This window comes from Lacerta agilis, chromosome 14, assembly GCF_009819535.1.
Source record: "Lacerta agilis isolate rLacAgi1 chromosome 14, rLacAgi1.pri, whole genome shotgun sequence".
In the NCBI taxonomy this organism is placed as follows: Eukaryota; Metazoa; Chordata; class Lepidosauria; order Squamata; family Lacertidae; genus Lacerta; species Lacerta agilis.
The window spans coordinates 900108-915288 of NC_046325.1; the positions used below are offsets into that span (position 1 = coordinate 900108).

General features: G+C 46.7%; 1 protein-coding gene across 1 annotated transcript in view; it reads left to right on the forward strand.

Annotated features, from left to right (window-relative positions):
* Positions 1-2844: 2844 nt before the first annotated feature.
* Positions 2845-15181, forward strand: part of LOC117058807 (mucin-3B-like) — a 56430-nt gene continuing 44093 nt past the window's right edge. Inside the window, exons 1-2 of the mRNA XM_033170175.1 lie at positions 2845-2905; positions 5148-5219. Of these exons, the coding sequence (XP_033026066.1) occupies positions 2845-2905; positions 5148-5219 (133 nt within the window). The remainder of the gene's footprint in view (positions 2906-5147; positions 5220-15181) is intronic.

A 15181-nucleotide genomic window follows, 5' to 3' on the forward strand; every position in this document is an offset into this window, starting at 1 on the left:
AGATGTCAAAGAGAAAAACAACTACCAGACTTTTAGAAGACATCTAAAGGCAGCCCTGTTTAGGGAAGCTTTTAATGTTTAATAGATTATTGTATTTTAATATTCTGTTGGAAGCCGCCCAGAGTGGCTGGGAAAACCCAGCCAGATGGGTGGGGTATAAATTATTATTATTATTATTATTATTATTATTATTATTATTATTATTATTACTACTACTACTACCCCAAATGCCACCACACTCCTAGGGAGTTGGGACTGCAGAAGCCCCCAAGTCCTGACATCCTCCCAGCACCACTGATCAGTCCCCCACTTTTCAGTTTCTGTACTTTCAAGACTACAGCTTTGGAGTCCCCTCCCCCCCACTCCAAGTTGGGCAAAGGTTGTGGAGCTGCTCTGATGGAGGAGGAGGAGGAGAGATGGCCTAGGTGGAGTCTTGGTCAGGAGGTGTCTATTTGGGGAATTACTACGAGGCAATCAAGTGACGAGGCAAGAACCCAATGAATGCCATTTATAGCCCTTGTTCTGTGGCTGCTCCTATTAGATAAACAGCTTCTTGGGTATGGTTGGTGCTCAGGGCCCTTTCACCTGGGCAGGTAACACATCCCACTTTAAGGTAGGCAAATGAGCCCAAATGGGCCTGACGTCAATCTGGATTTATCAGAAAGCAATACAGCGGAGATAAACACAAGCTTGCTCCTGGCGCAAAGGCAAAGCGACGCCCAGGGTCGTGCCCCACAGCTTTGTACCCCGCACAAGTCTTGTTTTCCCTCCATCATTAACAGGGCACTAGAGATATATTTGCAACAATGTCTGAACTCATACACAGCCGTCTTTCATTTTCTTTCCCCAGAACTGAGAAATGTAATCAGATAGGATTGTGATGCTGCTGAGATGCAGGCAACGTGCACCATTATTTTCATGTTTCACCCAACTACATTCACACCGTTGAACAACCTCAGGAGGGGAGAGAGACGTGAGCCCATGGAACCATGTTTCACCCACCCACAGCATTCTCACAGAACATGTACAGAGATAGGCAGTCTCTCTCTTTCAGCCTCTCTCTCAAGCAGAGACACACACTTCAAGGGCCAAGCGGCGGGTTCTGGGGCTCAGATTGTTCTCCTCAAGCTTTCCATGGGGAAACTTTCCTAGGCGCCTTGCAGGATGACAAACCGCAGTAACATTGGACCTGCACTCAGCAGCAAAGTCTCTCAATGGAACCTGCTCATGCTCACAAGCCCAGTTGTGTGCAGATACTGAAGAATCACTTGCACGGTGATTGTGAAAGGCGAACACGGAGGCCACAGTGTAGAAAGGCCTCCAGGAGGTCTTGCAGACCAAAAGACCATCAGAACTGGTCTGAGATGGAAGGCCTGATATCCTCAACCTCCTGAATCCAGGAAGGCCAAAGTGGGTCACCCAAAATTCATTGCTGGATTTTTCTGTCCATTGCATCAGCACAACTCAGGACTGCCTTTCCTCTGTCATTTTCATTTAGCTTCTAGAATATGACCTTTTCACACACACGCTTTTTTGGTGTAATATTTGCCACCTTGGACAGTTTGAATTTAAAACCATTAGCAGCCCTTTTCCAAATTGTTAGATATATCTTGCAAAGTAAACTTGCACGGGGTGGAGGGGGGAGCACTTTTCCTGAGCAGTGTTACAAAATAATGATGATGATAAGTAAAATTTACAGTTGTTAGGATTATCATAAAATCTAAATGTTATCTCAAAATTCTCCCACCAAACTACCCCTTCCCATTTGGCCCTGGTACAGCATTAGTATGTTAAAGGATGTTTAAAAGTTCTCAAAATTCATCAGACTTGTTAAAAAGATGATCAAGGTTATCAGTGCTTTTTTCCTGGAAAAATGGGTGCTGGTACTCAGCATGAAGTTGTTCCAGTAAGTGCCACACTTTTTAACAACAACAAAAAGAGGTACCAGTGCTGCTGCGTACCCTTGAGAACCCCCTGGAAAAAAAGCACTGAGAGTTATCAAAGGATAAAAAAATACTGGGGAGATATTATGAAGTATTTCATGCATTCCACATTACAGCATAATACCACCCTGGATGTTTAGCTGTGATTCCTGCATCGCAGGGGGGTTGACTAGATGACTGCCTAGGGATTCCTTCCAGTCTATGATTCCATGATGTTTGACAGTGGAATGGACTCCCCTGGAATATGGTGAACTCTCTTAGCTGAGATTTGTGTGTTGCACTAGATTTGTGGTTCTATGGCTCTACCAGCTCCCCTCCCTCTCCCGCTTTCTCTCCTCCGCGGTCTCGCCATTGCCCTTCTTGCCTTCCCCTCATTCAATCCCTTCCTTACCTGCTCTAGGGAGGGGCCCCGGCCTGGCTCACAGCTTTCCCCCTGCAAATATTTGCCCAACATCCTTTGTCAAAGTCGCTATTTACACTGGGCGGGCTGAGCGCCACACTTGGCACATACCTGCCGAGAATGACTGCCCTCCCTCCTTACCAGTGCCCTTTCCCTGCCGGTGGGTCAAATCCCCCCCTATGCCCAACTGACCCACCACTTCCCAGGGTGTTTCCTCCCTGAGACACCTCCTGCTGGATGCCTCTCCCTGAAGGTGACACATCCCTGCCCTTATCAGAAGCATCTTGAAGGATGGTGTGGCCAGCCTCCTCCTCCTCTTCCTCCTCCTCCTCCCCTCCCCGCTAGAAATCTCTCTCTGGAGCTTTGTGCTTCAATCCAGCTTTGGTGCTGATCGGAGGAAGGTGCACTCCTTGACCTCTGCCTGGAAAACCCTCTGGCACCTGCCCCCACCTTTGCCAGCGGCCACTGGTGCCTCAGCCCATGAGACCCAATGACTGGAGAATGGGGGTGAGCCTCTTTGCTCTCTGCCTCTGGACGGGGCTGATTATGGCCTCCACAGCGGGTAAGTATTTGGGAACACAGGAGCCTCCTGGATGCGGTGGGTGTGGCAGCTGTGTGGTGGGTGCATTTGGGGAAGGGGTGGAGTCACAGGAGAGTCGCCAGCCCCCCTGCCAGGGCTCAACGCATGCCAAGGCTCATTGCAGCCCAAGCCCAGAAGCTGTCGCTCATCCACAAAATACCTAAAGTAAAAAAATTAAAAAGAGACTCTCCCGGAGCATGTGCAGAGTCCCATTCCCTCCTCACAGAGAAACTTAACCTCAGTCAGACAAGGAGCATCAGGAAAGCCAGATTGCTCTTGGATCGGACGAAACTTCTCTCTAGTCCAGCATCCCATTCCCCACAGTGGCTGACTGGATGCCCCAGTGAGAAGCCCACAAGCCAGGCCAGCAGCCCCGTCCTGATGATTCTCTCCCCACTGGTGATGAGTCTCCTGTGGCAGACCCCCTCTGATCCTCATACACGACCATAAGGACTATTAGCTATGGCAAGCCATGATTCTGTCCAATCCTCTTCCAAAGCCACCCTCCTTGGTGGCTATCACTGCATCTTGTTGGAAGGAGTCCCATGGTTTAACTACATGATGTGTGAAGAAGGACTTTGTTTTCTTTCTCCATTCTGAGACTCTCACTCCTCAGCTTCATTTGATGGCCCTGTTTGGGTTCCAGGCAGCTTTCTGCCAGTGGGTTTCTGGAGCATTTCCCCTGACTTGTTTGCAGGGAGATTAGAAGATGTTGGCTTTCTAACGATTATAAAACAAGCGTTATCACCGCACACTTTCCAGGGCATTTCCCTGCCACTTTCTTTCCCCTTTTTCTAATATATATCTATGTTTATTTAGTTCTCAAAAGTTTACCATCAACAATACGTTTAATTTATCAATTGGCTTCCCATCCCCCCTCCATGATGTTCAATGTTTATCCTTTAATGCTGAATATTTTAACTTATAACCACTCCATTTATACATCCCGAATTATTAGCCTTATTTCCACTGTTGCTCATATTTCAAATCCTGCCCGTGTTTCCATGCAATTTATAGTAGTTCTTTAGATATTCTACAAAAGGTTTCCAATCCTAAAAGAATGTTTTGTTACTTTGATCTCTAATTTGTTCCCTGCCACTTTCCTTATTGCGAACATTCCCATCTGCCGGGGAAGAGGGTTTTCTGCACAGGAGCTATCAATGAACTGTAAATGCGAAAACTTGATTTGCTGGTGCACGGCTGAGGGATCGTCCACACTTCCGCTTTCCCCAGCACTCCCCCCCCCCCCGGAAAACTTGCTCATTACAGCTCAGTTGGAATAAACGTCCATCGGGTTTTCCTTAGATTGACGTTTGTGCCGATTCAGCAGTAAGGAGAAGGAAATGGAAAGCTGCTCGGACTCGTTCCTAGAAAACATGAAACATGCAGAAAATCTCTCGGACCCGTGCTTTGTAGGCATGGGACAAGTGTGGGCAAGCCCTGAATTCTGCCTGAATGTGGTGTGTGGGGGTGGTGGTTCTGTGGGCCAAATTTGTGGGGGTGGCTGACAGTGCGATGAGAGTGGGTGGGCGGAAACTAAGGTTCTCCCTACCTGAGTCCATCCAGCCACAGCCAACGTCCTTCTGTTCTGTAAATGCCAATTTTCACCTGGTGAGCCTTCAAGTCGAAGAGTAACCTCAGGAAAGAACAAGAACTTTATTTGTTTATTTAAAGGTGGTTTCAGGTGATAAAAGACACGGGTGGCAGGGGACTCACATTGCACCTTCTATGCCCCCCTCCCCCTGCCTTTATAGGCAACTGGCAGGACCCAGATTGGGTGTTGTCGCAAGTCACACCTAGTTTTATCCTCAACATATTTGACATTGAGGCAGAAAGAATGGCTGCAGGAGGCTGAAGGCTCAGGACCTCTCAGCCAGCGGTGGTGGTGGTCAGGAAGCTGGGCTAGGGCCTGGGAGAGACCAGGATTCAAATCTCCACTCAGCCTTGTAGCCCACTGGGCGATCTCGGGCCAGTCACACTCCCTCACAGCCTAACCTACATCAGAGTGTGTCTGTAAGGCCCAAAGGAGAGGAGGGAGACGTGGGAACATCACCTTGAGGTCCTTAGAGAAAAGACAGGGTGTAAATGCAACAATAAAATGGAAAATTGCTGCTGCCCACCCCTCCCTCGCCTGCTCGCTCACTCACTGCTGCCCACCCGCTCTCCCTCCTCCCTGTCCCCCTTGGACCTTCATCTGGGGCCTCCTCCTCCTCTGTCTTGGAAGAAACTGTGCCCGCCTGCACAGCCTCCTCCACCAGCGCCACAAATATGCCGCGAGTGGCGAAGTGCGGGTCAAGTAAGTTTTCCTTCTGTTTTTGGGTCCCGTTCTCTGGTGTGGCCAGAGCGCGGGAGCCAAAACGAGACATGCAGGATTGGGATTGGAAGCCAGTGAGGCTCCTGTCAGCTTGGGGTGCCCCGCTTAAAACGGGACAGTTGCACAGTATGAATTCGGGTTTTTCATGGATTGCAGCCTGTTCTGATTTAGAGCTAAAGAGTGGGTTTTCTCTGGGAAAGGATTGGGGCCTGTGCTTGTTCTTAACGAGGTCTTTAATTATTGGATTTGTATCTGGCACTTCTTCTAGAAAGAGGCCAGGGTGGCAAGAGACAGAGATCAAGCAGAGTGAGAGCCTTGGGTCTGGAGGCACATTCTTAGAAACAGACAGACAAGGCCACTGATTTCCACATTTGGTCTCCACAGGATATATGACCAGTGTGTTCACTTTCCCCCTCACACACTTTAAACAGTAGCTGTAAAATGTCCATAGTTTCTTTTAGCTTGGCAATTGGAATGATAGAATTTTAGGATTGGAAGAAATCTAGGTCATCTAGTGAAACCCTACTAGTGGGAGACCTGCCATGCATGAGTCCTGCCGCTGTTGCTTGTCCCTGACAGGTGGGCAGCCCATTCTTTGCTTGATATCCCTCCAGTGACTGGGAGCCCACCATCACCACTCGATATTCCCCTGCCAGGCAGCTCATGCCATTGGGAAGTTCCTCCTCTTGCTCAGTCAGAATCTGCCATTTCCCTGCCGATTCCACCCACTGGTGCTAGTCCTGCCTTCTGGAATGGCAGAAAACAAGAGTCTGCGCCATCTTTTCCATGGCACCCCTGTAAGCATTACGAGACTGCTGTCACCATGGGTCCCTTTCACCTTCCCTTTGCCAGGGGCCAACCTACTCAGTTCTTTCAGCCAGTCCTTGTAGAATCATAGAATCATAGGGTTGGAAGGGATCCTGAGGGTCATCCAGTCCACCCCCTGCGATGCAGGAATCTTTTGCCCAACGTGGGGCTCTCAACTATAACCCTGAGATAGTCTCATGCTCTACCGACTGAGCCATGGTCTTTATTTCCATCCTGGTCACCTTCAACTTTGTCCTTCTTAAAAGGTGGCACCCAGAACCAGACACAGCCTGACAAGCACAGAATAGAGTGGCTCTATTGCTTCTTGCAGTCTGGACTTGTTATGATATTGTGTGCGCCTGCTTATGTCGCCTTTGATTGTGTTAGCTTTTCACGCAGCTGCTTCACATTGCTGTCTTAGAGTTAGCTTGTGAGAAACCAATGAGACACCTAGATCCCTTTCCCAAGTCCTACCGCCAAGCCAGGTCTACCCTCCATGCCATACTTGTGTCCTTGATTCACAAGCATTACTGCTTCTGTATGTGGAGGCAGAGCCAAGCCATCTTGGCTAGTAGCCATTGATAACCCTCTCCTTCATGAATTTGCCCTGTCCTCTTCTAAAGCCATCCAAGTTGGTGGCCATCCCAGCATCCTGTGGAAGGGAGTTCCACAGTTTAAATCCATGCTGCGTAAAAAAAATCTTTTATCTGTCCAAAATCTTCCAACATTCAGCTTCTTTGGATGTCCACAGGTTCAAGTATTAAGAGAGGTGGAGAAGAATTTTCTTCGATCCACTTTCTCCATGCCATGCATGATTCTTACAAACTTCTATTATGTTGCCTCTTACTCACCTTTACTAAACTAAAAAGTCGCTTTCTTCATAGGGACTTTTCACTCCATCCCTTTGATTGTTTTAGTTGCCTTTGTCTGAAACTATTCCAAATCCACCATATCGTATTTGAGGTGTTAAGAACTGTACACTAGTCCAAAAGGGGTCAAATAATAAAAGAATTGGAGAATTGGATGGGACCCCAGAACTCATTTAGTCCAACCTTCTGCAAGGCAGGAATCACAACTAAAGCATCCATGAAAGATGGCCATTCAACCTCTGCTTGTTGTTGTTCAGTCGTTCAGTCGTGTCCGACTCTTCGTGACCCCATGGACCAGAGCACGCCAGGCACGCCTATCCTTCACTGCCTCTCGCAGTTTGGCCAAACTCATGTTAGTAGTTCAAGAACACTGTCCAACCATCTCATCCTCTGTCGCCCCCTTCTCCTTGTGCCCTCCATCTTTCCCAACATCAGGGTCTTTTCTAGGGAGTCTTCTCTTCTCATGAGGTGGCCAAAGTACTGGAGCCTCAGTTTCAGGATCTGTCCTTCCAGTGAGCACTCAGGGCTGATTTCTTTAAGAATGGATAGGTTTGATCTTCTTGCAGTCCATGGGACTCTCAAGAGTCTCCTCCAGCACCATAATTCAAAAGCATCAATTCTTCGGCGATCAGCCTCTGCTTAAAAGCCTCTAAAGAAGGGGGGTCCACACCTCCCAATGGAGCACGTTCCACAGTTGACAAGCTCTTACCAACATTGTTTTGTCTCATCTTCTAGTATACAGTATATGGGATTATATGGCGTATTTGGTTGGCAATGTAATTTGTTTCTATGTTGGGGATTCCCCATCCTCCTTCTGAGGTGGGGAGGTGCAGGTATTTGGGGCTTATTCTTGGTTTTTTTTGTGAGAAGATAAGAGAGTGTAGTTTTCTCTGCCATTTGCGGAGTTGGGTTTGGGGAATCCAGACTGGGAGGGTTTGGAATAGGTAGGTTAGTTTTGGGAGAGTGATCATTTTGATCATGGCTATTTTGTCTGAGAGAGTGAAATTCGTGTTGTTCCACCTCTTTTAGGTCTTTGTTTATTTGTCGCCACAGGGGCTTGTAGTTGTGGACATATAATTTATTGAGGTTTCTGGTTATTTGTACCCCTACGTATCTGAACTTGGTGTGGCAAAGTTTTATCTTGGTGATATTAGTGAGTTCTTTTGGGGTGTGAGGAGGGGTGTTGAAGCACATAGCTTCTGACTTTGCAAAATTTACTTGTAGGCCCAACACCATTGCAAATGTGCTGAGTTCTCTGATTAGGGAGGTTGCTGTGTTTAAGGGGTCTGGTGTTGTGACCATTAGGTCATCTGCAAAGAGCCCTAATTTATAGGTTCTGCCTTTTATTTCCACTCCCTTGATGTCTGTGGCTGCTTGGATTCAGATTGCTAGGGGTTCCAGAGCCAGGATAAATAAGAAGTGAGACAATGGGCATCCTTGTTTTGTGCCTCTTTGGATTGCTATGGTATTAGAGTCCATATTGTTAGTTCTGCATTTTGCTGAGGCTTGGGAGTATATTTGTTTGAGGATTTGTAGGAAGTTGGGGCCAAATTTCATGCTAGTTAGTACTGCTGATAGCTATTTCCACTCTAAGCAATCAAAAGCTTTGAGGATGTCTAGGGACATAATTGTCAGTGGGAGTTTAGTTGCCTTGCTGTGTTCAATCAGGTTCAGTAGTTTCCTGATAGGGTCTGTAATATTGCGACCAGGGACGAAGCCGGTCTGGTCTGGGGCTATTAACTTGCATAAGAAGATTTTTAGGCGGTTGGCCGAGATTGATGTGCATATCTTGTAGTCTTGGTTTATTAATGAGATTGGCTGGTATGATTCTACTTTGAGACTGTCTTTCAGTGGTTTTGGAATGGAGACTATTTTGGAGTGGTTCCAGGTTTTGGGGATGGGCCCCCCTTTCATGATGTCATTGAATAGGCGGGTCATGTAGGGTATCAGGTGTTCTTTGAATTTCCTATAGAATTCTGCTGTAAAGCCGTCTGGGCCTGGGGCTTTGTGTGGTTTCAAGTTTGTGAGGACCATATCTATTTCCTCTGGGGTGATAGGACTGTCCATGAATTCCTGTTCCTCATCAGTTAAGGCATGGTCAGTCCTGCTAGGAATTGTCTGATTTCCTTCTCAGGTGGGCTATGGAAGGTGTATAGGTTAGAGTAGAATTCTGCAAAATCTAAGGTTATTTCTTTGGGGGAGAATGTTATGTTGCCATCTTTTTTGGTGATGCAGTGTATTCTTGTTTTGAGTGCTTTTTTCCTACATCTATTTGCTAATAGTCTGGAGGTTTCCCCTCCATATTCATAGAAGTGTTGTTTAGAATATAGAATGCTGATCATTGTTTTGTTGATTTCTAAGGAGTCTAGTTCTCTCCTTTTTTGTTCTATAAGTTGAAGGAGTTTTTTAGATCCTGTTTGCTTGTAGCGTGATGAGAGGGCAATGATGTCTTGTTCTATTTTGCTAATTTTGGAGGAGGTTTGTTTTTTAAGGAGTGCTTTCTCTTTTATGCAAGCTCCTCTGGTAACCGCTTTCATTGCTTCCCATAAGAGGGGTGTTTTTATATTGTCTACATCATTTTCCTTGAAGTAGTTTTGGAGAGTTTTTGTGAGACTCTCTCTAATTTGTTTGTAGTTAGGATGGGGCTGAAGGACCATGATGGGGTGGTTTGTGTTCCCTCTCCTATTTTAATGGTGACTTCTACTGGGGCCTTCCTCCCAGCTTGTCATCTCTAGGCTGCAATTCCCTTTCTCTAATGTCATCTCCACAGAAGGTAGCAAGTGCATTAGCATACACACCCAAGGTCAGTAGCCTTGGATCTGATGGGGTTAGATTAAGAATGGAAAAGGACTCCTACAAATCCATCTCCTCCTGTCTCTTTCTCCTCTTGGGGGTGTGAATAATCGTTCTGTGCACTGTAGCTTTCACAGCCACCTTCGTGTCTTCTGAGGTTGGCAACTGCTGTCCTAGCTCCTCTGGCCCAGAATCAGTGTTCAAGGTGAGAGCATGGAAGTGATTTTGCAACTCTAAGACCAAGTGTGGTTTGTGACTGTCCTACTTCTGTGTGTCACATTCCTCCAGGGGTTAGACTCTTGCAATGGACAATCTTTTTCCACTTGGGGACAAAGCATCTCTCTTGGTGCTCAATCTCAGTCAACTCAGCTCTATCAAGTATAGAGCTGGGTATGTTTAGCCTGGAGAAGAGAAGGTTAAGGGGTGATATCAAAACAAAATCGAAAATTCTTTCTAGTAGCACCTTAGAGACCAACTGAGTTTGTTCCTGGTATGAGCTTTCGTGTGCATGCACACTTCTTCAGATAAGGGGTGATATGATAGCCATGTTCAAATATATCAAAGGATGTCATATAGAGGAGGGAGAAAGGTTGTTTTCTGCTGCTCCAGAGAAGCGGACATGGGGCAATGGATTCAAACTACAAGATAGAAGATTCCACCTAAACATTAGGAAGAACTTCCTGACAGTAAGAGCTGTTCGACAGTGGAATTTGCTGCCAAGGAGTGTGGTGGAGTCTCCTTCTTTGGAGGTCTTTAAGCGGAGGCTTGACAGCCATCTGTCAGGAATGCTTTGATGGTGTTTCCTGCTTGGCAGGGGGTTGGACTGGATGACCCTTGTGGTCTCTTCCAACTATATGATTCTAAGTAACTGCATGTTGTCCTGTTGCTTGAGGTGTGGCTAAAAAGGTAAAGGACCCCTGACAGTTAAGTCCAGTCGCGAACGACTCTGGGGTTGTGGTGCTCATCTCGCTTTACTGGCCAAGGTAGCCGACGTTTGTCTGCAGACAGTTTTTCCGGGTTATGTGGCCAGCATGACTAAGCCGCTTCTGGCGAAACCAGAGCAGCACATGGAAACGCCGTTTACCTTCCCACCAGAGCGGTACCTATTTATCTACTTGCACTTGACGTGCATTCAAGCTGCTAGGTTGGCAGGAGCTGGGACCGAACAACGGGAGATTCGAACCGCCAACCTTCTGACTGGCAAGCCCAAGGCTCAGTGGTTTAAACCACAGCGCCACCCGATATCCCTGAAGTGTAGCTAGGCGAGCCTCAAGTTGCTGCAACTTCTCTTCCAGAAAGACAACCAGCTTGCACTTGCTGCAAGTGTACTGTTTCTTGCTCTCTGGCAGGATGACAAACATGGCACAGGTGTTACAGGTCACTGCAGCAGCTCCCTCACCCTCCATGTCTCTGGTCCTATGTACACCAAGAGACAGAACTCTGGGCCTCCCCTTAAAACTCCCCTGCTAAATGCCCTTGCAAACACTCCTGTTTGCAAGGTCTGGTTGCAAGCTCTGGTCACAAGCTCCTAGGATCTGCACTAATTTTGACTGCTGCTCGTTGCTAACTCTTCCCTCAGCCTCCCTCCCTCAAGGCATAGTACACAAGAAGAGACCTCAAATGAGCCCACAGAGACATCTAGTTCTTCCACAAGTGAGCAGCCATGCACAAATGAGATGTCTTCTCAGTCAACATTGTATGTCCTTTCCAGTAAGCTAACTACAGAGACTTCAAACACAACTGTTGAGACTGGGAAATTGCAGTTAAATATAACAAGCAAGTCTGGGCTACCTAATATTTAATACGACCAGGGAATTGTATCCTTAGACTCAGTTGGGTCATGCCCCATTACCTCCAAAGAAGGAGGATATGAAGCTTCTTTCTTCACTCAGTTTACTATGTGAACTCAGGAACAAATGGGAGGTCTGGCCTCAGGGCCTGGGTGGCGTGGCGCGCCTGGGCGGCGGCCCCCCCAGGGATGCCATGTGAGCCCGCCGGCATACCGGGCGCCCCCTCCCCAACCCGCCCGCCCTCCGGAGCCCCAGAGTGTTTGTTGTGGGGGAGGAAGGGAAAGGGGAATGTTAGCCGCTTTGAGACTCCTTCGGGTAGTGAAAAGCGGGATATCAAATCCAAACTCTTCAGACTTGCGGTGTGAGTGCCATTCAGAGCAGTCGGGAGCTGTCTCAGCTCTGAGACAGCTCCGGTGTCTTCAGGGATTGGAGCTACTGCAACCGCGCTGTGGGCTCCGTTAAACCGCGAGAAGAGCGTCCCGCGGGCTTGGGTTTCTAGCGGGCACCAGAAGTTTCGACCCTGCTCTCAAGCAACCCTTGTAAAAGGGAGGCTTGAGCGAGCGGGGCTCTGGGACGGCGCTGAAGAAGCCACCTCTAACCGAAGACACGAAGCAGCGGGTTCTGCAGGATTTTGAGCGCTGTGCTTTTCCTCAATCTGGATCCAAAACAAGGACTCTGTAAGTACAGAGCTTAATTTGAACCTAAAGTGCTAATTTGGCTTAAGGAGAGAGATTTAAAATGAGGAAGTCCGTCTCTCTCTAACAGCGGCAAGATCAAAGTAACGTCAATGAAGCTGGAGCCGCTTAAGACTTGCTTTAAAGTTTAACGCTGATTTTGAATACTTTAGAAAACCCTGTTTGGGGGGAAGACTGAGAGTTTGATTTATTTCTTCTTGTGGATTATAACTTAAAAAGAGAGATTCTGCTAACCCTCTGGCCCAAGGAGTCTGGGTCAGGCAAGGAATGGCGGCTTTGGACCGGATTGCGCAGCTGGAAAAATTGTTGTTGTTGTTCAGTCGTTCAGTCGTGTCCGACTCTTCGTGACCCCATGGACCAGAGTACGCCAGGCACGCCTATCCTTCACTGCCTCTCGCAGTTTGGCCAAACTCATGTTAGTAGCTTCAAGAGCACTGTCCAACCATCTCATCCTCTGTCGTCCCCTTCTCCTTGTGCCCTCCATCTTTCCCAACATCAGGGTCTTTTCTAGGGATTCTTCTCTTCTCATGAGGTGGCCAAAGTACTGGAGCCTCAACTTCAGGATCTGTCCTTCTAGTGAGTACTCAGGGCTGATTTCTTTGAGAATGGATAGGTTTGATCTTCTTGCAGTCCACGGGACTCTCAAGAGTCTCCTCCAGCACCATAATTCAAAAGCATCAATTCTACGGCGATCAGCCTTCTTTATGGTCCAGCTCTCACTTCCATACATTACTACTGGGAAAACCATAGCTTTAACTATACGGACTTTTGTCGGCAAGGTGATGTCTTTGCTTTTTAAGATGCTGTCTAGGTTTGTCATTGCTTTTCTCCCAAGAAGCAGGCGTCTTCTGATTTCGTGACTGCTGTCACCATCTGCAGTGATCATGGAACCCAAGAAAGTGAAATCTCTCACTGCCTCCATTTCTTCCCCTTCTATTTGCCAGGAGGTGATGGGACCAGTGGCCATGATCTTAGTTTTTTTGATGTTGAGCTTCAGACCATATTTTGCGCTCTCTTCTTTCACCCTCATTAAAAGGTTGTTCAATTCTTCCTCACTTTCTGCCATCAAGGTAGTATCATCAGCATATCTGAGGTTGTTGATATTTTTTCCGGCAATCTTAATTCCGGTTGGGGATTCATCCAGTCCAGCCTTTCGCATGATGTATTCTGCATATAAGTTAAATAAGCAGGGAGACAATATACAGCCTTGTCGTACTCCTTTCCCAATTTTGAACCAATCAGTTGTTCCATATCCAGTTCTAACTGTAGCTTCTTGTCCCACATAGAGATTTCTCAGGAGGCAAATGAGGTGATCCGGCACTCCCATTTCTTTAAGAACTTGCCATAGTTTGCTGTGGTCGACACAGTCAAATGCTTTTGCATAATCAATGAAGCAGAAGTAGATGTTTTTCTGGAACTCTCTGGCTTTCTCCATAATCCAGCGCATGTTTGCAATTTGGTCTCTGGTTCCTCTGCCCCTTCGAAATCCAGCTTGCACTTCTGGGAGTTCTCGGTCCACATACTGCTTAAGCCTGCCTTGTAGAATTTTAAGCATAACCTTGCTAGCGTGTGAAATGAGTGCAATTGTGCGGTAGTTGGAGCATTCTTTGGCACTGCCCTTCTTTGGGATTGGGATGTAGACTGATCTTCTCCAATCCTCTGGCCACTGCTGAGTTTTCCAAACTTGCTGGCATATTGAGTGCAGCACCTTAACAGCATCCTCTTTTAAAATTTTAAATAGTTCAGCTGGAATATCATCACTTCCACTGGCCTTGTTGTTAGCAAGGCTTTCTAAGGCCCATTTGACTTCACTCTCCAGGATGTCTGGCTCAAGGTCAGCAACCACATTTCCTGGGGTGTATGAGACCTCCATATCTTTCTGGTATAATTCCCCTGTGTATTCTTGCCACCTCTTCTTGATGTCTTCTGCTTCTGTTAGGTCCTTTCCACTTTTGTCCTTAATTGTGGTAATCTTTGTACGAAATGTTCCTTTCATATCTCCAATTTTCTTGAATAAATCTCTGGTTTTTCCCATTCTGTTATTTTCCTCTATTTCTTTGCATTGCTCGTTTAGAAAGGCCCTCTTGTCTCTCCTTGCTATTCTTTGGAAATCTGCATTCAATTTCCTGTATCTGCATTCAATTTCCTGCTGGAAAAATACTGAGACCCAATCACTTCCTGCCTACTCAAATCCCACAGTGTCCTTGAAGTGCTAGACTCAACAATGACACCATCCCAGGAAAGACTGTTGTTTGAATTGCAACTACTTCAGCAGAAAGTTATAGACAAGTTTACCCAGATTGGAACTACTTGGAAGAACTGTTTTAAATACCCACTCGATGGAAAGGATGGAAAGAATGCTGATCCAGAGGAATTTTCTGAAGAGGAGAAGACACAAGTTGGAAAACAAGAAAGGCTTCCCTGGCATGAGAGACGGGGAGCCCATAGTTTGGACAGTACAGTGAACCCCTGGGGTGGCAGCCCAGAGGTTCAAGAACAACAACCATGGAAAATGCAATACGGAGTTGAGAGTGGAGAAAAGATACTTTGTGAAAAAGTTACTGCAACTACCTATCAAGAAGAATGTTACATTCTGGAGGAGCTACAACAAGGAATACTAAGTTTAAAATGGAATATGAAGGAAATAACAGAAGAAGAAGAAACTGGATTGGGGAAACTTTGGGGGGGAGACTTGTGGGGGATGGGAAAAGCAAAGGGAAGGGTGAGGATGGACAGGAGGGGGGTGGGGTAAAGTATGGATTAATGGGGATATTATAAAGGCTGACCAAGGTACTCCGACACCAGAGGGAAAATGGACTATGAGAATGGAAGAAATATTTAGGTATTTGTTAAGATGTGTTGTTTTTTATACATATTTTAAATTGGAATCAGAAGAAATATAGACTACAGCATAACAAAGTTAAGTGAAAAGAGTATAAAAGAAGTGGAGATTTGGAATTTGATGTTTTATTTGATAAGAACAAGATTTA